The 22,926-nt window shown below is 39.8% G+C and overlaps 2 protein-coding genes across 6 annotated transcripts; both read right to left on the reverse strand.

Annotated features, from left to right (window-relative positions):
* Nucleotides 1-793: 793 nt before the first annotated feature.
* LOC103361691 (tetraspanin-5-like) lies at nucleotides 794-14,696 on the reverse strand. Of its 5 annotated transcripts, XR_520417.1 has the most exons (11): nucleotides 14,330-14,696; nucleotides 12,423-12,473; nucleotides 10,938-11,084; nucleotides 10,674-10,844; nucleotides 10,396-10,521; nucleotides 9,095-9,142; nucleotides 8,775-8,891; nucleotides 8,593-8,654; nucleotides 7,404-7,507; nucleotides 5,160-5,200; nucleotides 4,070-4,100 (listed from the first exon to the last, which is right to left on the reverse strand). XR_520417.1 is itself a non-coding variant. In XM_008287842.1 (10 exons), the coding sequence occupies exons 1-9, from the start codon at nucleotides 14,408-14,410 to the stop codon at nucleotides 5,188-5,190; spliced, it is 816 nt and encodes a 271-aa protein (XP_008286064.1). In that variant the 5' UTR covers nucleotides 14,411-14,696; the 3' UTR covers nucleotides 4,015-4,100; nucleotides 5,160-5,187. The 5 variants fall into 5 exon arrangements, 4 of the variants coding, with proteins under 4 accessions (XP_008286062.1, XP_008286061.1, XP_008286064.1 ...); XM_008287842.1 differs by lacking the exon at nucleotides 7,404-7,507 and having other exon boundaries at nucleotides 4,015-4,100; XM_008287840.1 differs by lacking the exons at nucleotides 7,404-7,507; nucleotides 8,593-8,654 and having other exon boundaries at nucleotides 794-4,100.
* A 1,946-nt stretch (nucleotides 14,697-16,642) lies between these two features.
* LOC103361692 (uncharacterized) lies at nucleotides 16,643-18,696 on the reverse strand. Its single transcript, XM_008287844.1, has 2 exons — nucleotides 18,296-18,696; nucleotides 16,643-17,256 (listed from the first exon to the last, which is right to left on the reverse strand). The coding sequence occupies exons 1-2, from the start codon at nucleotides 18,579-18,581 to the stop codon at nucleotides 16,841-16,843; spliced, it is 702 nt and encodes a 233-aa protein (XP_008286066.1). The 5' UTR covers nucleotides 18,582-18,696; the 3' UTR covers nucleotides 16,643-16,840.
* Nucleotides 18,697-22,926: the final 4,230 nt, after the last annotated feature.

Consider the following 22,926-nt stretch of genomic DNA (forward strand, 5'->3'; position numbering starts at 1 on the left):
ACTTGAGGACAGTCAGATTTGTGTTGAAGCCGCTCCAGTGTTGTCATGGCTGTTGGCTTTGGGTCTTTTGTCATCATTCCAGTCTCATGTCGCTGAGCAAGTTTTCTTCAAGGACCTCTCTGTATTTGGCTGCCTTCATCCTTCCCTCAGTCTCCCTGCTGCTAAGAAGCACCCCCACAGCATGACGCTGCAGAAGTGTGTGGCGTTTGCCAGATTTAGTGCTGGGAGTTCTGCACAAATGGTTCAGTTTTTTGACTCCTTCCATCAGTGTTTTTTTTTCTTCTTGTGCTCTCACAGTCCTTTAAATGCAGTTTGGCAAATGGCAGGTTTGATTGATGTTAAGATCCTTCTGCCAGGTTCTTCCATCTCTGCAGAGACCTTTTGGTTCTTCTTTACAAGCTTAGAAACTGTTCTTTATCTTCGACCTGGTCTCTTGAAGTTTATCCATTTAGTTGAAATCGGCAAAGTGTGCGAAAGATGAGGGAATCTGAATACTTTAAGCCGCCGCCCGCATTCAAAGCCTGTTTCTGTTAATTCACCTTCATCAGGTGTTCGCCCCCTTCATGAAACATGCTCTGTTGTCCGCACAAATCTTTCCCTGCATGTAGTCGTCTAGAATAAACAGACTCCTTTTATATCAGCGGCGTCAGACACCAAAGATGTCCAGGAACAGCGACAGATGATGTGTGGGAAGTGCAATGCATAAACACATTTGTGAGCTTTGTGGCAGCAATACAGTGGGAGAGGAGGGGAGGGGGACAAAAAAAAAAACAACACAGAAGGCTCAAGAACGCTCAGTGTTTTTGTCAGCTTTATTAATTAATTTTACTTGACATTAAAATCAGTTTCAACAGGACATGAGACAGGGAAATGAGAGGAGGTAGTTACATTACAATGTTTGTGGGATATACGGTTACCGGCGAAACAATCCATGAACGTGGTGAAGGTAGTGACGAGTGAGAGGGCCTCACAGGACTGCAGAACATCTCGTTAGAACATTTTACAACCGTCCAAACAGTGACAAATCAGAATCAGTAGTTCTGTGTTTTAGTGTTAGAAAACCAAATCAAATGTACAATAAATATTTAGTATCAAAAACAGCGTCGATCCCTTTCAAAGAAGCTCAGAGTGACGACAAAGACCACCGCTTGAAAAAAATACTGTCAGTACTTTGCTACAAACACATGCTTTCAGCAAGTTTAAACCAACACTGAAAATATCAACATCTTTTTTTTGCGATTCCAGATTTATCGACTATTTTTTTTCCACTCGATATGGTGCGTACTGACCGGATCTGCGTCAAAATACACACAGTGAACGACAATCGTAGGGTGCAAGTGCTAGATCTGCTGTTTGTTCAAGTAAGTGCATGAATGCTGTGTAGGAAATATTCTAAATGCGTACAAATGCCCATTTCGCTCTATGAAAAAGTCAGAAAAAATCTCTGATGCACATCAAATGAAAAAATAGCTGCTTCTTGGCCCCATTGTTCTGACTTTCCACCAGACTTCACTGAAGTTTTTAGGAGTTTCCCACCAAAAAACATGAGCTCCTCGGCAAATGTAACAACCGGTGCGATGTGAGACGACGACGGGTGTGGAACTACATACGATTCGTAGTCACTTGTGTGTAAAGACTTCATATAAAGATGGGAAGTAACGATGAGTTTCCAAATTTTCACGACAAAAAAACATGATGGTGATTTTGTCACACATGACGTCTTGTGATCAGGATTGATTATGATTGAATAGCTACCATTTTCTACTTTGACAAATGTTTCTCAGTCATCGGTGACTGTATGGAGGACATGGTCCTTGTTCCGTACAAACTCCAGTGCACCTTCCCCACACCACTTTGGATAAAAACGGCAACAAAAATCTAAACGCAGCACAAAAATAGTCCTTATTTCAGAAAATTTTCGAAAGGGTTCAGTTTAGCCAATTAAATACAGTTTTTGAGCAGCAACCTTTGTGTCCATCTACATGCTGGTTAGGTGTGAACAAAAAATGTGACCAGTACACATACACTCCTTTGGCCCTTAACTTTAATGGGCCAAAGACTAGAATGGACCACTGGCATGCTGGATGGAGCCAGGCCCTTGAATGTCCACAACTCCACCATTTGTTATTTCAGAAATCATTTCAGACAGAATGGTATGACCAACAGTCCACTACAACCACAGACCAAACCTAAGATTGTAACATTGGGATAATTTCAAAATCATTTTCAACTGACTGGGAAGCTGGTCTGTAATCTTGTTGCTTACACCAAGACGTTTGTAGAAAATCATCGGCTCCACTGGGCAACTACTCGCATTTGTTGGACACTAACAAGATAGAGGGCAGTTCTTTTTACAAATGGATCTCATTTTCAGAGAAGATGGCTGGCGTTGTGTTTAGTGTTGTACAGGTGATGACAAAACGGATGCTAGTGTTGTATGGGGAGTGGCCCATGGAGCCACTGTTACCATGCCATGGACAAAGAAAATGTCTGGCAATCTCAAAGCCCAATATTATCTTACATCATGGTTATCCTGTTCATTCGCTACCAACACCTCACCAGAACATGCACTATGTCTGTGAAGATTCTCAAGTCATCCTGGTCACGGTTGTTCTCATCTATCATAGCAACTGGACTTGCTTGAGTTTCTTGAGCTTCTTCAAGAAACTCAAGCAAGTCCAGTTGCTACGATTAAACTACGAGAATGTTCCATTCCAACCACTGTGTGCAGAATCTCAAGACTTGTCATCTATTGATCATCTGTGGGTTCTCTTGGATGGACCAACCAAAATTTACACCAACTTTACCAGAAAAAGTGTGAAAGCATTCCTCAAGCCACTACTGACAACCTCAATAACTCAGAGATGTGCAGCGCCTCAAATGATGACTCATTACTGACATTTCTGGTCTGTGACCCCACTCTTGATCCTCCCATTATCATTTCCAGTATAGTGCGTATTTGGCTGTTCCACCATGTCCATGATGTGGTAAAGATGCTGTAAGTTGGAACATGTTTTTTTCCCCTTTGCTGCGTTTATGTTTTTGTTCAGCACCTTTTGAGTGGAACAAGGACTTTCACTTTCGCCAGCTTGTGACGGGATCGCTCGGAGAAGAGGGAACAACTACAGCAAAAAGTAGCTTAATCGAAGTTGCACGTGAGCACACAAAAAAAGATTTTAAGCCTGATGTCTAAGTGCAAGCAGCCGCAAAGGAACTTCCCTTGAATAAAACAGATTTAAAGAATAAGCTTTGAGGTTTCCATGTGCCTGTGATGGACATTTATCAGTCAGTAGCCAAAAGAATAAAAACACTGAGGTTTGATACCCAGTGTAATGCTTAAAAATCCTGTGTAGCCCATCAATTTATTTACACACAACTCTTTTAGTCCATTAGCTGAGTAATAAATCATTATTATCCCCTTTTTCATGCTGGATGGGTTCAAATCCAGAAAAATATTTATCTCTTTTGTGTTACGCTTAATTGTCCGCATTGCTGTTTGACAGCCGCTGAACAGGAACTGAGAAAAAAAACAGTTTAGTGCAACAACAATTCCATTTAGCTCCATAGATAAACAGACTATTGAATAAAAATGTGTGCATCTGGAATCTGCTATAAATCACAACAATCCTAACGGTGTTTTTTTTGTGTGTGTGTGCGTGTTTTTAGTTCAAAACCAGTGAGTTCCTTTGTAACTTCGCCCGACTGTACTGCAAGGGGTGATACGAAGCAAGCACTTATGTTTGACAACCGTCCATCGCAGTCGCTATACGGTCCTACATGATGATGTAACAACGGGCCATTATGTCCACAGTGAAAAATACGGATCTAATATCAAAATGATGTATCAAAACTCCTACTCGCTAAATGTAGCTATCAAAACTGCAGCCTGACAATGATCTGCGTGTAGTCCGTGTTTCACCGACCTCACCCACTTTTTACAGTAGTCACACACACACAGTGTTTATATGTACAGAGCACTTCACGTATTCGTGCCTTGAAAAAAGGTGCTGGTTCAGTGAAGGAAATGGTGCAGGTGATCGTTGTTCATCCTCCCAATTCTCCCCGACGGTGTGTTCAAGGAGATGTGTTCAAAGATGGAGCTGGGAGAAGAAAAAAAAAAAGACCACTTAATGAATCATTTTTATGTAATCCTGCTAGCTCTCTGAACCCCTCTGAAAGGTGTGTTATCTTTTTTTTTTTTAAACTGCCAAAATGACACCATTAATCAGGAAACTGTAAAAAACTGATGTTTAAGGTTTTCTCTGTCCTTGGACTAAATATGTGTGAAGAATTTACCAAATGTAGGGTTAGAACGTGACATTTCATCACAAACACTTTGATTTTGCATGTTTCATCTGGAAATCGGTCAAAAATTAAGCGTTTGCTCAAATCGGATTCAGTAAAAAAAAGAAAATTGTGCACCTGGGAAGCCATTAGTGACTCTGCTTTGATCAACAGCTACAGTCGTCCTCATGTGTATTCATACCCTCCCATTAAAGAAGAAAAAAACAGCTGTCACTGAAATAAGCTGAAATTAACAAAAGTAATAATAAATAAAAATTTAATGAAAATCATGACATTGCTTTTGAATTGTGGTTCAACAGAAATATATTTAAAAAAACAAAAAAAAAAAAACAAGCATGATGGAACCCATAAACTAATATTTTGAAGCAATCACTGCAATCAATTGGTTTCTCAATCAGACGGTTTTGCTTTTTTTAAATTATTTTTTTCAGCCACAAGTCAAAAGCAATGTCTAATTTCACTAAATTATAATTTAGCAAATTTTTATTTCTTATTACTTTTTTTAGTTTCTACTTATTCGAGTGACTATTGTGAATTTTGCCTTTTTTAATGGAAGGGTATGAATATGAGGACGACTGTAGGTGACAAAAATTCAGCTGAACTGCAGGCTGTGTTTTAAACAAAGCAGATAGGAGATTTTTTAAATTTTTTTAAAAATTATTAATCAAAGGAATTCAGCTTTTGTTGTCTCGCATTGTCTTCTAGCTATTGTGCTGTTTTTGTAAAGGTGCAGGACTTTATATTGCAGTAAAAAAAAAAAAAAAAGAGCCTACACCTAGAAACTGCTTGGGGTTCAGAGATTTAAAGTCAGCATTTAATTTCCCCAATGGAATATAATCCAAATAAAGGGTTACCTGTTAGAGTGGAAATGCTGCTTCAGCATTAGGTAAAGAAACTGGAGAAAAGAGGACAGAAAGCAGAGCTCATTAAAAAAGCCAAACAAAATCAATAAACCATCACCTGACTAACAAAGGCTCCGACACTCCTGTGGCCGACAGTTTTAGACAGGATGAAAAAAAGGAAAGCAGATAAAGTTGAGGGTTAGCTTGGGAATGCTCAGAAAAGAGGTTTGAGCAGTGGATCTGCAGTCTAATCTAAAGGCTGGAGAGAGAAGACTGTACAAGGATTACAAGTGAAGAGAGAGAGAGAGAGCTGGACAGAGTCACAGTGTACAGGCAGGGGAAGAAAAGGCCGACAAGAAAGAAAGGATTGTTTAGAGTCACATGTCTCCAAAGTTCATTAATGCAAACTGCTTCAGCTCTGTAGGAGGATCAGTGACATGCAGTCACACTGAAAAAGAGCTTCCTGATTTCTTCTGTACTTTAATAGCTTGTCAGCAATTAAAACAGTGACCTAAGCATCCTGATTCAGATGCTGTACGGAAAGGCAGCAGCACATCAAACATAATGTAAATACCTGACTTGGACCATGTGTGAAAAAAATGATCAAATGCACTGAAATTCTGCACTGACTGAAGCAAAACATGCCATCCTGCTTATACGGAGTAGTGGTGCGTTCACATCACAGCGAAAAAACAGAGGTTGTTGGTGGGCGCAGCATATAGCAGTCCAGTATTGTAGATCAGCTGGAGTACCTGGTTGTGCCTTGTGGCTTAAGCAACAAAGGAGCATCATGACAAAGCCTCCTGTGATGCTTAATGGCCTCCAGCCAGGGCACAGATGTTAAAAATTACTTCGATCTGCCCCAATTGTTGTATTCCCAATCATTGGTGATGAACGGTGAGTCTGTAGCTACCACTGAGGGAAGAAACAGCAGTTTTCACAGTGGAAGAACTACAGTTTCCAACCTGGACGAGTTGTATCAGGAGCATGCTAGTTGTTTTGTTCGACGTTTACATTGTTGTTGAGCACCTGAAATAAATTCCCTTTGATTGGACTGTCAAGGTGGGGTTCTACCGTAACATCCTGAGATGTCAACATTTGGTGCAAACGACTTGAACTGTGGCACGATGGCATGTGGGTGCCCATGTCTGTGATGGGTTTTTTGGCCACATCAGTTTTCACTCTTCACCTGCCCTACTTGTTAGATTTGGCTTGTCGTGACTTCTACCACTTCCTCAAAAAGTTTAAAGTTTTCTGTCATTTTGACGGAGTTTCCGAGATGCTCATTGCCTATGGTGCTTGACGTAGGACTTCAAGGGAGCCACGTACCACCGCACAAGGAGGGTACTTTGACAGGGATGGTGGCCACATTTAAATCAGGAACAGGTTTTGATGTCTACACGTCTTTGAACTTTTCGATCAACACTCTTACGTCGCATGTATCATGGTTAAGTACCTTGTATGGGCCCCTGTATACATACCGAAAGGAACCCCAAAAAGAATGCCTTTGGAATGTAGGGACAGTGACCCACTGCTAACAACGTTAGCTTTGCACATAAGGTGGCGCAGTTTAGCACCGTGTGTTGAAGTGATGAACGCACAGTGCATGACCCCAGTGCTTACGCTGTAATGTGAACACACAAATGCATTCTGGACATGACATGAAGTTAAAGGGCAGATGGTTGCCTCGGGGTAAACCACTGTCCTGTTCTTCCGCTTCGACACAGGTCTCTCAGGATTGTGTGCTAACTACTAGCTCTAACTAGCTAGCTAACACATCCAGAGACTAAAATAACAAGAAATGCTGCATGGAGAGCAAAGAAAGCCAGGTTTAATTTGTGGCTTGACTAAACCTCAAGTATGGAGTCTGGATTGTTTCACCCAATAGTTTATTTAGTGTTTAATTAGAACCAATTAATGCCTCTATGAATAAGCTAGCTGTTATATATTAGCAGGGGTCATGTTTGGAGTCAGATTGCTACATAGGAAGTTCTAAAATAGTATTAAAATTTCGTCAAACCTTTACATGTCTTTAAAATCAGTTAATTAATGGATCTAATTAAACACTGGCAAATTAAAGAACGACTCCAGCAGCATGCTCCTGCTTCCACACAACACTGTAAGGGTGAAATGACAACAACTCCACATTTCTAAATGTAGGCCTTGTATGGAACACAATCACACCACCAGACAGAGTTCATTGACAGCAATGCTCAAAAGAAAAACAAATGAACCAAATGGATCCGTCACACCCACCGGCTACAAACACACACACAGCATGTGCGTCTCATGAGTAGTAAGCCGATGCTTTCTTGCTGGAGTGTGGTGGGAGTCGACGCATGGACAGAGGGGGGGGCACCCTGATGAAGCATGGAGGAGGAAGAATGAGGTGTGAGGTGAGTTTTGGCATTGTGATGGTAAAGCTCAATACCCTTTTTCCCTTTTTAACCCCCCTCAGCCAGTCAGGGAATGACTGCTGATAGAATACAAACATCTTTTCATTGAACTCTAATTGTCAGTGTTCATTACATTGTCAACATTCCCGATGTACAAACCTCATATCACAATTTTTCTTTATATCTAAATATAATTCAAAGTATTATTCTGCTGTTTATAAAAATAAACAACATATATATATATATATATAAAGTTATTACTTTAGGAATGGCCTTTAGGATTAGGATTAGTTTGGGATTAACCCTCTGAACCTAAAACAAGATGAGTTTGAAAGGCATGTTATCTTAAAAGACAAAGAATTGCTAAAACGACATCATTTATAGGAGCAAAATGCTGCCAAAATGTGCCGGCAAAAGCTGTAAATCATTGGGCTTTCCAACGATCCTTGAACTAATCAAACGTGATGTGCAGCTCCAGCGGGAAAATTAACAAAACTTAAGCCAGGATATTTTGTCAGAATCAGTTTTTACAAATTTTGTTCCAACCAGGTTCTGTTAAAAAAAAAATAAAAAAAAAAGATAAAAAAAAAATTCTTAAGACTATTTGGCTGAACTGCAAAAAAGAGCAAAATACACTATTTAAAAATTTAAATATTAAAACGTTTAGTATATGTAGAGCCACTATTTTTTCTAGTATTGAAAACACCTGTCAGAAAACAGTAAAATAAATATTCAAAGATTTTTTTTTTTAATGATTTATGGCTTTATAGCTTTGGTATACCCCACAAAAGACATTTTCGGGTTCTCTCTACTTCTAGATGTGGTTGTGTAGAAAGCCAGAAACTGCTTGGGGTTCAGAGGGTTAAATAAGTGGGTTCAGGAATTACTTCGATTTCCTCTATAGTAGTAATTTAAATCGAATTAGAGTAATTATTAGTTTCAAAATAAGACACAAAACACAGAAACGTGGGCTTGAAAGGGAAAAAAGTTTTGCCTGTATGAGCATGAGAGCCTGAATGAAGCAGTGAAAGTTAAGATCGTTTTCTCACCAGCTCGCCCGCACAGCCTCGATGTCACTCACTAAGTTTTGGGCCAAACAAATGCCAAAAATCTGTGCACGGAAGAAAACAACAAAAAAATAAAAAAACACAAATTGGCAACCAAAAACAAAATAATTGTGACAATGTTCTTGCTTCCCATTTTGTTTCTCCATCCAATAAACACGACTGACCTGCAGTAGTGCAACTCCTATAAAGATCCCAGCCACCAAGGTGAGGTTGTCCTGCAGCCACTTCTCAAACTGCGGCACACAGCCTTTCACGTTGATGTAGTCTTTTTGCTCCGAGTCCTGGACGAACCGAAGCACAGAAACATAACCATTAATCGCTTATAAAAACCCCTGGGTGTTGGAATCCGTGTTTTTAAGACTGAGATTGGTACAGCAAAGTTAGAAGGTGGAAATACTCAGCTGTGGTGTTGACAACTTGTTTGTCTCATTACATAGAATTGAAGAATCAGAGTGAGCAAGTCAAGGAAACGCATGTTACTTACTGGTTTAGCTCGAATGTCATATCCACACTGAGTGTTTATTACATCTTCCTGGAGACAAAAAGAACACGCTTGTTTAAAAGCATTGGTAAGAAATGAGCATCAATAAAAAGTGTGGCTTTTTTGTTTACAATTAAAAACAAACTCCCATCGACACTATTACCCCTTTTCCACCGAGCTGGTTCCAGTGCTAGTTCGGAGCCAGAGCCTGACTTAGCACCAGTTCTTTTTTTTCCACCACCTAAGCACCAACTCAAGGCTCTCAAAACTGGTGCTTCGCAAGCACCAACTCTTTGCTGGACCAGAGCTAAGAACCGAGTACGCCAGGGGCTGGGGGCGGGGTTATTGTGACCAATGAGACCGATGGAAACACAGAATGGGACACACAAGCGGTAATTTGTGTCGTTCTTTGCCAGGACATCCCTGGTCCAATCGCAGATGTCCTGGAATGACTCCTGGGACAAACTATTGCAAGCTGAACTCCGGTACAATTGTGTCCCACCAGCAGCACCAACAGTACTTTTTATAACTTTGGTGTTCTGCGGTATTTACACTTAGAAATGATGTCTTCTCATGAAAACCGGACCACACCTACATGTGCTGGTTTTTCCACTCATAGAACAGACGGTACGAGAAAATAATCACTCGGTTTCATCTGGGACAAATCTGACATTAGAACGCCCTAGCTTACTCTTTTTAAAGTCATTTTTGGTCGCACACCGGTCTGAGCCCCGCAGCCACCAACAGCAGCTACCGCAGCCTGCTATGTGGGACGTTCAGGGAACATTGGTAAATTGTACAGTCTATTGAAAAGACAATGTTCAGCAAGTCATATGTCTTGCCTGTGACCAGGTGGGAAGTGCGAACAAATGAGAAAGTTGGTCGCACCAGTGAAAATGTTAGTCTGGAGCCCTGTGTGGGCTTCCGTAAGCGTTGTTTGATAAACGGCCACGTATGCAGTGACGTATTGACGTTTTACGATGACACAATGGCGCGGCTCCAACCTTGCCGAAAGAAAAGCCAACAGGTTCTTAGGTGGTGCGAGATTTGAACCAACTAAGCATTGGCACTAGCACCAGCAACGAACTAGCAACTGGTCTTCTTGGTGGAAAAGAGGTATATGAAGCTAAAGAGCGTCATACCAAAGATACAGACAAAGTTTTTAAATAAGTAGGACTCGCTATCTGAGAGACATGAACTTATATGCCAAACTTTGTGTCAATCCATCCATTAGACCTGTGGAGCAAAATAAAAAGCCTCAAAATGCAGAACCAAATGTTGGGTTTGGACATGCAGAGTCGTACCGCTGGGTCTTTGGTGCAGCAGGAGAAGGGAACTCCACACTTTTCCCTACTAGGATTCCCATCAGTGCAGTTAAAATAGATGTTTAAGTTCCAATCATCTGCTCCAAAAGCGCCGCAGCACTCCCACTAAAGTCAGGAAGAGCAGAAAAACATGTTACAGACTCCTGTTTCCTGCACACATTTAAACAGAAATAAATGCATCACAGGTGAACCAGATTGTCCCATGTCTCTGTCCAGCCTTCACATGCTGAAGGAGACTCAGATACGCCTGAACTTACGTATTCCTGAGTGAAATCAATAAGGTTCTGTAGGTCGATGTCGTCCCGATACGCCCGGATGTTGTTATTGATGAACAGGTTGAGCTGGTCTTTAATCCAGTCCTTGAAGACAAACGCCAGAACTCCCGTCGTCAGTTCCAAGAAGAAGATGATTCCCAGAAACACCGAGAACTAGAAAGAAGAAAAGACAAATTAGACACACAAAGATCCAGTCCTTAAAATCTTCTGATCACTCATCGCTGCTGTGTGCAGACTAGAACTTACAAACTTGAGTAGAAACGTGTTTTCCCGCAGCGCTCCGATGCACCCGGCGAAGCCCAGGATGAACATGACCCCCCCAACCACCATGAAGAGCCAGACAGGGTCAAGACCCCCCAGATCTGTGATGGATGAGATGTTGGACAGAACCCCCTGGAGAGGAGAGACACATCGACATACCCGGTCTGAGTCAGGCAGCTGTGTCTCGTTCAGGACAGAACATGTTTGGCTAAAAGGGTCACAGTGACATAAAATAGCCTGGAACTTGAACGAACTCGGAAGGGGGAGCCAAAATTGCTGCAGATATATTCCATTTTTGGAACTATTTATATTTAGAAATCATCAGCACTGGACACCTTCGGCCATGTGAAGTGGTTCAGCGAGATGTTTAGCCTGAATATGTGAGAAGACGTGGCGATACTTCTTATATTTATCACCCAGCTTTGCATCGTTAATTGCAACGACCATGTTTACTGAATGTTTGTCTCTCGTCTTCATTTTAAATGTTATCTAAACGCTTTTACATAAATCTGTTAAGCACTGAAAAGTTTGAATTTAAAGCTGCATTCATATATTTTAGGCCACCAGAGGGCAGCAGAGAACCCAACATTCAACTGAATACACTGTTGTCTACATATTCAGTTCCCCGAGAACAACATCAGCATTTTTTTTTATAGAGCTGCAACAATAAATCAATTAGTTATCAACTGATACCAAGTGATTCATCTGTTAATTATTTTCTTGACTGTTTGGTGTGTTAAATGTCAGAAAATGGCGATGGTTTCCAAAAATCCAAGATGACGTTCTTAACATTCTTGATTCCTCCTCAGCCCAGATGTTGACTTTATCATAAAGGAATAAAGAAAACAGAAAACATTCAAAATGAAGCAGCTGGAATTAACTTTGATGGGGTTTTTATTTCGTAAAAAAATACTCATTTCAATTAAACGTTGATCAAAATAGTTGGTGGTTGGTATCAGTTGATAACTAATTGATTTATTGTTGCAGCTCTATTTTAAAAAAATGCTAATGTCTTATATTTACTTAGTTTTTTGGCTCTGTTTTGGTCTCCACCACCTTCTGGGAGAAATAATTGGTTCTTTAGCTGCTAGAATTGACATCATATTTGCTATCAAATTTGATCCATCTGCTATTAGCACACGGTGAGTTTATCAGAGCCTGTTGGCTGAAAAACGACTGCTTCTGGTTGAAGATAAAATCTAAAACAACCTTTAAAAATGACTTTAAAAAACTCTACAAGAAGCAACACCTGTTGAAGTACTCATCTGTTCTACAGTTTTTATACAAATGTTGATTAGAACTTTAATTGGAACAAGTAGGAGCATGAAGATTATGCTAATAAATTCAGTATTAAATCAGGAATCTGGCGCTTAAATCAGAAAGATGTTAGAATTATGTTGTTCTTTACTGGTCAAAATGCCACTTAAACAAGAATTTGACAAAACAGACAAACACCTCATTAACACTCACCTTCTCACTCCATGCCCACAGTCCAATTCCAACCAAGGCCATTCCCAGCAGCTGCAAAACACCAGTCATCACATCTCATCAATGAGTAAATGTATAGATGCACAATGACATGATGTCACTCCGTCACATTGTTATTCATTGAAAATACAGAAATGTTGTGTTAAGTTTGTTGTCTCACAGTTTAATCCATTCGTTGTTGGACAGTTACAAAGGGACAAACTCAGCTGCAAATATCTACAACTGGATTATAACTAGTTTCATATGGTTTTATCAAGAGGAGATTAGCGTTCTGAGCCCATCCAGACTTTGTTGTAGCCCGAAAAGGGTGTTCGGAGACTAAACAATGACAATATGCTCTACATTTGAATCACAAGTTTCCAATGAATGAAGCTCTTGTTCCTCACAAATTCCTTGTCGATGGCCTCTCCTTATTTCACAGCACTTTCTAGCGATCTTATCCACTACAGCAACCAGCATTACTTCAGCACAGCACTGTTCAAGTGCTCTGCCGGACAAATATCCACGAGCAGCGCCGTGCACAACAATATGTGCAACTAATTTACAGACATCTCTCATTTTGACTTGTCAGAATGATGTTCATAGATATCTGGAATACGAATTCTACTTTGTCAACTGCAAAAATGATCTGCGATTTTAATTCTAGATAGTCACACTCAGCCATTGTTAAAGTTTTTTTGCTGTATGCACTTGCAGAGAATAAATGCTTCCTGTTTGGAAGCTTGTTTCACAGCTGAAAGAGGTTAGTTGAATACTATAGTTCCTGCAAAACTACACTCATCTAGTCAGGATGTAACGGTTTGCATAGTCGTCCTTTAACTCATTTGGAAAATGTTTACTGAGCGTCATCTACTCATTGACTTCAATACAATTAAACTTCTTTTTTTGCAGTCAGAGGAGTCGCCCCCTACTGGCTGCTGAAAAGAATGCAGGTCTACAACATTGTAAGGTGGCTTCATTTTTCAAACCCAGAGACTACATCTGTCGTTATTATAAAACATCTTTTAATGGGTCTTTTGTTTGTTTTTTGACATTTTGCCTCTATTGAAAGCAAAGGAGTGCAAAAAAAATGGGAAAGTAGACAGCAACAGGCTGTAAATTAGCAACTTATAGTTCATTAGCAACTTACCTACTACCTTATGCACTTTGTGTTTATTGATAATACAGTGAGAGATTAATTATAAATTTTTTTTTGCTGTAAAATGTGCAATGACAATAAAAGGAATGCTATTCTAAATCGCCATGAGCGGGAATCGAACCCGCGCTGCAGGGACCGTCTCCTGCTCATAAAGGTCATCATAAAGACTATAGTTAATCCAAACAAAACATGTGACGAATGGCTAATAAAATACATGATATCTGTTGGAATTCCTTTGTTTTCGCTGCTGTGTGTAAAACGAACTAAAACGCTGTTCAAAACTGAACCGAAGTTTTGTGCATCTACACCCCTGATGTGTGATATTCCTGAGTGACATCACTTTTGAAGCATTTTACGTCATGTCTAAATCAGTCATAGAGTGTAGTTCAAATTAAGTTTTCCATCAACAGGATAATAACACCGTTGCTGCACAGTTATGACCGTGGATGAGGAGCCTGCAGCCTGCTCTGAGGCGCTCAGCTATCATTAGTTCACTACAAAAAGCCGATTAGCTGTGCGCTGTGGACTGAGCTGCAGCTGCTTCTATCCGGACATTTCTGGACCAACACGGCCCCAACAAGACATGAATGAACCGACATGACCCTGAATATGAACAGAAACATAACGGATCGGATGTGGTGATGATGAATAGGGCCTTCCTCCCTCCTGGACATGATAATAATCCCACAATAGTGGCGAGAACGCGCAGATGCGTTGAGTAAAAACACAAAACAAAACACAAAGTTCTCACCCAGAAGAGGATGTTGAATCCAAAAATGAAGTACTTGATGCAGCAGCTGACTTCGTGGCCTTTGTACTGATTCCCCGACATGTTTGAGCATCATCAGCGTCTCGGTGTGGAGGAGAAAACACGGCCTGCTTCACAGGCTTTGTGCTGTGCGGGAGGGAACAGGTTCAGCGCTCCGGGGATGCATTTCACTTTGTCCCGCTCCGACGGTTCGCCTCAAATCCGCATCGGGACCATGATGGAGGAGCGACGGAAGAGCTCACACACGCCGCGCTGGAGAATTAAAAAAATAAATAGAAAGTTACGCTAACGAAGTGAAGTGTAATATGAAAACCGGCGTCCGCTTTTTCTGGGAAAATTGCTCCAAGAGGGGGCGGTGACGCTGTGGCGGCTGGTCGGCAATGATTGGCTGGAGGAACACTTGAACGACAAGGACTGGAACCAATGAGATCAAAGGGACTGCTGAGGCACTTCCTGTGTCGTCTTCGCAAGAATAGAAATAAAAGTAATAATAATACGTCATTTTAGAGATGCAGTTTAACAAGCCTCCAACCAAAATCTGTACATTTATTTGAGCATTTAAATTTATACATTGCTTTATCCTTTAAAGGTTTCTATTTTTGTCGTTGTTGTGTGTGTTACATTACTATCTATATCTGCAATGTGATTCTGGTGTAATTTTAAGTTTTAGATTTTATTCATTGCCTGAAAGGGAACGAATTTTGTGGGTAACTTGTATACATTTTAAAGCCTCCTTTAAATTCCTACAAACCCCTATCATTTTAGATTTTTTTTCGAATTATATATATAAATCGAAGGGCCAGATCTCAGCAGGTCAATAGATTCACCACTATGAGTGAGAATCTGCATGAGGGGAACCTTTAAAACCAGCACTAATATCTATGACATCATTAATAAGATAATGCAAATGATAATAAGTATCAGTTATAATAATGTTTTTTTCTTCATCTGTGTGACTTTTCATTGGACAATGACTACAATGATTTTAAAATTCACCACTGTCCAGTGGCTTCACCAAAGCAGGAAAACACTGCTGTATCATATTACACTATCACCAAGTGCTGTTCACATGGAAATTACTGAAGTTCTCAATATAATATATTAAGGTCTTGATCGTACTAAATCCACTGAGATTATATGTTGGGATTTAGCACTATATAAATAAAATCAAGTAGAAATAAAGTAGTTACTTACTGTGCCCACTAGAAGGCAGTCAACTCTCATGATTATTAGAACTGCATTCAAGAGTTTCCTTGAACAGCAAAGTCCCTAAAAAGAAGGCCAGACATTTTCTAAACTACAGAAAATTTCCCTACATCATAAAAGCATCTCTATCATCTGGAACCCATCCTCCAAGACAGAATTGTCACTGTCTGGTAGTTTTTCTACTGTGTTTAACAAGCAAAAAAATGTGTACATATGTCTATAAAACCTATCTTGCTGAATTGTTTTCTTTTGTGATTTTTCTATTGGTTGCACAGTATATGAAGACTGATACCCACCACTCGCCCAACGTCAGCTCGGACAGGCTTCATCCCCCCTGCAAGCCTCTGCGGGAGAAAGCAGGTACAGCTAATGAATGGATTCAACAAACTTACTTAGCAAGTTGCCAGTTACAACAACCCCTGATTGGGAATCACTGCATAGATAGGGCACAAATTATTTACCAAGTTCAAATACTTTCATTCTACTCAGGTCTTTTACTTATTTATTTGTTTATTTTCCTTTTTGGCCTGACTGGCTTTCTGTCGTAATATTGTCCTCCTGAGTGCCCCCTTTTTCGGCTTGACTGTCAAAGCACGTTGTAAACTACATTTTTAAAACGTGCCATATAAATAATGATGTTATTGTTGTTATTGTTGTTATTATTATTATGTTGTTGTTACTGCTATTGTTATTATTATGTTGTTGTTGTTGTTATTGTTGTTATGGTGTTGTTGTGTTTGCTGTTTTTACAATATTAAAAATTGTTGTTATAGTGTCATGTGTTGTTGTTGTTTTCATTATTGTTATTATTGTTGCTGTTATTGTTGTTGTTATTGTTGTTATTATTATTATGTTGTTATTGTGTTGTTGTTATTATTGTTATGGTGTTGTTGTGTTTGCTGTTTTTACAATGTTAAAAATTGTTGTTATTGTGTCATATGTTGTTGTTTTCATTACTGTTGTTATTGTTGTATGATGTTGTTGTTGTATGTTGTTGTTGTTACAAATATCTTCTGTGAGTCCTGCTCGTTTATCCAGTGACCTGAGAACCTGCGCAACTTTGCAGTAAAAGAACGAGCACAACTCAAATGTAATTTGAGAAGTTTATTTTGTGTCAAAGTTACACCGTTCCAGCCTCACTGTTTTATCCTCATCGCCTTGGTTAGTTTAAGCTAATACATAGTGAAATATATTCACCATATTGGAGGTGAATGAATGGGTTAAATAGGTTCTGACAGAAAGATATCAGCTTCACATGTCATTCTAACGCTGTGGTCCCAGTGACAGTCAGATCTGCAGAGGATGTGCCTGGTAAAGCACCAGTAAGGGTTCACTCAGGGAGCCTCTGCTCAGACAGTACAGACTCTGTGTGAGCGCATCGTGGAGCACCAGACTCCCGCTCTCATCCGTGTAGCGCAGCTGAAAGCCCACCACCTCCAGGGGCTTCACAGCCAGAACAGCTGACACATCAAACACATCATAGCCAGAGGAGGGCCGCTGGTCCAGGGTCAGCTGTCTCTCCTCCAGGGCAGGACTTTCATTCAGATTTCCCTGTGAAGCGACGACACTGTGGAGGGTGACGGTCACACTGAGGGGACGAGGATGAAGGGTTTTTCTGAACAGAACCAGCTCGGCTCCCAGCATAGACGGGTTGAGGCCACTGATGTTGAACCAGATCCATCCCTGAGGAGCATCGGGTGGACCTGGGTGATCCAAAGAATGAAGTACAGGATCAGGTTCAAATACAAGACATTTTAAACCATCACCTCAGTGTGTGTAGACTGTAGAATTTTAGAATGCAGATTTTTACAATCTGGTTAAGTCAGAAGCTCAAACAATAGCACAAAAATAATATTATAAAGATCAATTAACATTCAGATTATTTCATTTGTTTCTTTTTAATATAGCTTCTTGATGTGTTTTAAATTCAAGACTATGATACAGCTGGCATATTTTGTAAAACATCTGGGGTTTCTCTATGTTTCACTTTTTATATTAACAGTGGATTATCCACACATAAGTTCCTTAAACCTGCATTCTTTCTAACAGCCAGCAGGGGGCGACTCCTCCGGTTGCAAAAAGAAGTCCATGAGAAAATGACTCTCCCTTGATCTGTTACCTCAGAAAACATTTTCCTAATGACTTTAGGGTCTTGATCGCTCATTTAAACACTTTCTGAACACAGTATGATGCTCATTTAGTCAATAATGGTCCTATTTAGAAGGTAATAGACAATAAAGCAGGGTAGGTTTTAGGGCAGGTTTGGTTCAGTCTCATCAACTTTGTGTCCAGCAGGCAGCAATGAGCTGTGAAAAAGCTCAGATAAATCCCCTTTGAGCTCATTCTGGGTCGCTGTTAGCAGCTTTAAAGAACCAGATGGGGTTTTTTTGTGGCAGTATGTTAAGATTAAACTGGAGCTCATGAACACTTATGACAGCATGGTAAGTTTGAGGAAAACATCAGTGTTTTGTTTGGATACCTGCCCCATAGCTCTGTTACACCATCACCTGACTTTCATAGTTTTTCCAAAGGTTACTAGAGGGCACTGAAAAATAAAACATGCCTATGAATCATAATGAGCCACTGCACAAATATCCTATGAGGTCATTTCACTGCAACACTGCTACATCTGACTGCTCACGTGTTGTATTCCTGTGAAACAACACAATCCATGATTATCTAAGTTTCAGTAAAACTAGCTGCTGCGAGAAAGCAGCAAAATACAAAAAATCCAATACCTACCGTCAAAGCTCCGAAAACTCTGCACCAGTGTTCCATCTGATCTCCCAAAGTCTTGAGCCTCCAGTGAGTCCAGATGCTGATAAATCCTCCTCATGTAAGGGTGTGGTTTGGCCTGATGGCTCGCTGACACTTTATTGATATGTAGCATTTCCAAAATAGCTTTGTTGAGCTCCTGGTCATCCTCTGCATCTCTGCGTTGATCCATCAGCAACAAGCCCGTGACGGAGCACATGAAGACGAAGGCCAGCGTTGCATCAAAAAATCCCAAACACTCTATTCGGACCATTCTGAGTTGAAATGATTTTTTAGCTGTATCTGATTTGATCCAGCAGACTTCTGTGTCTGTTTGAGTGCTGCTCAAGCTTCCACCTGACAGGCTAGTGTAACAGTGTGTGCACTAATAGATACGCAGGAACCACAGGGGCTGTCAGGACTTAGTGAAGCGGTCCAGTTCTTAAGCTGAGGAATGTTACTTCCCTTTGACAAACACTGTAGCCTGGAGTGTAATGAGCCACAGTGCTGCACGGCTCTGAACAAGCAGCCGCTGGGCTGACGCACTGACTGGAACAACTGCACTGGACCTGGAATCAAACAGTAAACATGGACAACAAAAGGACTGAGGCTATGAAGGCTGCAGTGTCCGTATAACATCTGATGCATGCTATACTCATAAATACAGTGTTTTAGGTAATTAAATAACAGTTGCAATGTTGTGTTCCAAAAAATAAAAAAATAAAAATATTAAAAAGAAAATTCAGTCATAACATTTTAATATAAATGTTTTAATCAATTTAAATGTAAAACTTTGTTCAGCACTATTTAAGTGAAAAATATTTTTCCAATATGATTTACATTATAGTGAGACAATAAATCAAGATATGAGCACATAATTTAACTTGAGGTAAAATTAAAATATTTAAGTAATCAATATTTAAAGGCATCATTTTACTTGAAAAAGACAATATTTAAGGACAAAGGCTTTGATTTAAGGAAGGAAACAGCAAATATGTCTACATCAATATTTATATCATGATAATTCTATATCACCTTTTACAATTGGAGTCATGAGGTGCTTTATAAACAAAAAATACATAAAAGAAGACAATAAAAGATTAGTAAATACAGAAAAATAATTTAAAAGTCTGGCAATAAAATATTAGAAAAGATATAAATGTGCTATGATATGTGCTTTTTAAAAATGTATTCTTCCATGTCAATCACACTAATTTATTTTTGCATTATTTACCTGTAGCCCCTTGTCCCATTTTACACAATATCCCTTTATTTTCCCCCAAACAATTATTTTTCTTCTTCTTTTCTAATTTGTTTGAAGCATCTTTGGTGATCTGAAGAGACGTCTTGTGCGAGGAAGTCACTTTTAGTAAGAAACAAAATTGGAAGAAAGTAAGACACACACATTTGTCTATTTATTAGTGAAGGAAGCAGTACAGGTGGGTGCAAAAAAGATTTTTTTAAAAATGGTGTGGGGTTGCAGTTTGCACAAACTTATTTGACTGATGCTGAAGCTCAATTCAATACTGTTAAAGAGCCTGTATTATGTACATTTACAGGTTTATAATTTTGTTTTGGGCACTACTTGAATATGTTTACATGCTTTAATGCTAAAAAAAAAAAACAACCAGCAACAGTATTTGTCTCATACTGTAGATTGCTGCAGCACATCTTCTTACACTAAGCCTGAAACACTGTTTTTATCTACTGTCTCTTTAAGGTCACCCTCCTGAAAAGCTCACTCTGGTTGGTCAGCAGGCCCAACAGAAGTGCAGTGAAACAAGTGGACTTTGTTGCACACTTCAGAAAGAAATATGCAGAAGCTGTTCCAGTGAGAAAATATTGTTGGACTGCGAGGAAACGGCTCTTTTTTTGTTTGTTTGAGGAGATGGCAAACTAGCAGCAAGGCGGGCGTTATGCTAATGTTTGACATGGTGACGTTGATAAGTAACAGATAAAAGACCTGGACTTCAAACGGGATGTTTCAGGCAGGCAAGGATCTGTCTTTTCCGTGGCAAAGTATAACTGCTTTTTGCTTGGACTATGGGTTTTTTAAGTCTGCAGACCTTTTAAAGACACAAAAACATTGTAACACACAAAAAGAAAGAGAACCTCTGGGTCAAAAAAAGGGGGTCAAAAGTAATTAGTAAAATCTTAAAATCTGTGTGAAGAGGTTAAAACAAGAGTGATACCACTGTCAGTGAATGTTGTCTTTTCTGGTTAAAAGCTTGGCAACTCATATCTGTACTATCTGGAGTTGATTAAAAGGTTTTTTTTGTTCAGGGAGATAAAATGACTGTTGCAGACAAGATGAGATAAAAAAGTGTTAAATGGTCTCTGTGTCTTTAAAAGTTAAGCTGTAACTCAGAGGTAGAGATTCTTCTTGATGTGATCCAAAAGGGAAACAGCTGATGGCAGAATCTGTTTTGCTGCAATCCAGTAACAAAAACCTCTCTTTGATTTGAGTTCAGCTGAAGACCATAAAATCAACGGAAAGATACATCTGTGTGTCGTCAGCATAAAAATAAATGAAGACGTCATGTTTATGAACAATGTGCTCTAGCAGGAGCATGTATAAAGAAAATTAAATTGGCCCCAAAATCGACCCCTGTGGTACACCAGATGAAATTGACGTTTATTGTAATTTCCGGAAACAGTATGGGAGCATTTGGAGGAAAAATGCCAACTCTCCCAATGCAGCTGGTAACACAAGAATACACAAAACAACAACAACAACAACAAAAATACACAATAAAATATGTCATGAAAATATAAAATTTAGAGCAATTTACAGCTGTTTGTAGAAATTGTTGGTTCATTTCAAAATCTAACTGGATTAAATAGTTCATTCATTTGTTATTTATTTTTTCTATCAAACTTATTTTTTTTCTTGAAGTTTTTCAAAGTATTGATTCCCCATAAAGGTGAACAGCAGTAAGACTTAGATATCAGTATAAGCAGTCTTTGTGTCCTCTGGTCCACATCTTTTCTGCCTACTCTGCTGCTGTGCAAGGCATGTAATCTGTTATAGAATACATGATTTTCTCCCTTCAGGTGTTTCCTTACATTAGTGCACTAAGTCTTTTATCTTTGCCCACTTCTGTTCAGTAATAACAAACCACCAGCCACTTTGGACAAGACTTTGATCTCACAGTCTGCTGTTTGTCTTTAGGTTTTTCCGCTCCGATTACCGATCCCACAGCAGCAACACAAGAGGAGGAAGGCGTCCTCAGTTAGTTCTTCCTGCCGTCGGCCTCCCTCCCTCTTTACTCATCTCACCCGCTCAGGGGTGGAGTTTGTTACTGAGAAGTGAGCCAGATTCTGTCAATGAGGTAGTTGCTGTTGAAAGGAGAGGACAGCGGACAGGTAAGGGAGGAAGAAGAAAGGGAAGCGCCAGATGTTCAGGTAAGAACATGTCTAAATGCATGCGCCTATCTTTTTGTCTTTGAACATGGCAAAATGTTTGCTTGGATTCCTTTTTACTTCCTCTTTTTATAATCATTTTTGGTTTGTGGCAACAGTCTTTCGCTGCTGCATCATCTACTCCTCCACCTTCATTGGTTATATCTGCATCTAAAAAAGTCCATGTCATATACACAAGTAATGTAGACCATGAGGTAACAGTAAACTCTTGTGGTCTTAGAGTCAGATATATGTTGACTGTAATCTTGTTCCCAGGTGTTAAAACTTAACTACCACCATCAGCAATGGTGCATTCATAGTGAAAATCATCTGCTTTCTCTTCTAACACGCACCAGCTCGGCACTTCCACCCATTTATCACACACTCTGCTCCTCTTCCTCACAGTTTCGGGAGTATATTTGAGCTTTTTTACGTCTTTCTTGTTGCACATTCTAGTCTACGCTCCTGGATGGCAGCCAAATGTAGCCGCTTGTGTTTTCAGCAGAATGCCTTCCTTTACCCCCTCGATGGCTCGTCCCTCTTTGAAAATTGCTGGCTGCTAAGGACCCTGTCATTATTAAGATTAGAAGATGCTGTGCGTGGATGTAACAGGCATTCCCAGCTGTGGAGCAGAGCCACTTGTTACATGACGCATCACATTCCCTCACAGCTGCATGTTTCGGGGTTCAGCTCTGGTTTGTGATTTTTTTTAGAAAAACAGGAAAGATAGGAGGATTTCTTATATTGCCAGTGCAGAATTATGAGATGCTATTTGACCCTCGTGACCTTTGAAGAGTATTTCATGTTTGTGGTGTGTCATCTTTCTGAGGAGGAGAGCAGGACAAGCCTATAAACAGACAGAAAGCACATGTTCTGTTTTTACCACCTAGCATTCATCAGATTGTTAATATTCACTCTAGCTGAGCTTTTGCTGAAAGACACAGATGTTTAAAAGGATAAAAAAGATTAGAAATATCCAAGTTTTTTACATTTTCATTGTCCAAATCTACTTCTCAGACAGCTGGTGCTCCATCCTCTAAATTATTTCACTTTGTAACAGACCATCAAAGGGGTACTCCAGTATTTACCATTATTAGACTGTATTCCACTGCAGGAACTTGTGATCATCTTAGGGCAGTCCAAACCTTTATATGCCATCCGAACACCCCTAGAGAATGTCTGTCAGGGTCTTGTCTGGGCAGAAAAAGCACCTACTA

The sequence above is a fragment of the Stegastes partitus genome, unplaced genomic scaffold (assembly GCF_000690725.1).
Source record: "Stegastes partitus isolate 25-593 unplaced genomic scaffold, Stegastes_partitus-1.0.2 Scaffold524, whole genome shotgun sequence".
Classification (NCBI taxonomy): Eukaryota; Metazoa; Chordata; class Actinopteri; family Pomacentridae; genus Stegastes; species Stegastes partitus.

Excerpts from the sequence above, each read along its gene's own strand:
- LOC103361691 (XM_008287839.1), bottom strand. The coding sequence starts at position 14,410 with ATGTCGGGGAATCAGTACAAAGGCCACGAAGTCAGCTGCTGCATCAAG. Across the intron at positions 12,474-14,329 it reads GATTCAACATCCTCTTCTGG|CTGCTGGGAATGGCCTTGGT; the intron begins GTGAGAACTTTG and ends GGTGTTTTGCAG. Across the intron at positions 4,101-8,592 it reads GAGGCTGTGCGGGCGAGCTG|CTCCATCTTTGAACACATCT; the intron begins GTGAGAAAACGA and ends TTCTTCTCCCAG.
- LOC103361692 (XM_008287844.1), bottom strand. The coding sequence starts at position 18,581 with ATGGTCCGAATAGAGTGTTTGGGATTTTTTGATGCAACGCTGGCCTTC. Across the intron at positions 17,257-18,295 it reads GAGTTTTCGGAGCTTTGACG|GTCCACCCGATGCTCCTCAG; the intron begins GTAGGTATTGGA and ends TGGATCACCCAG.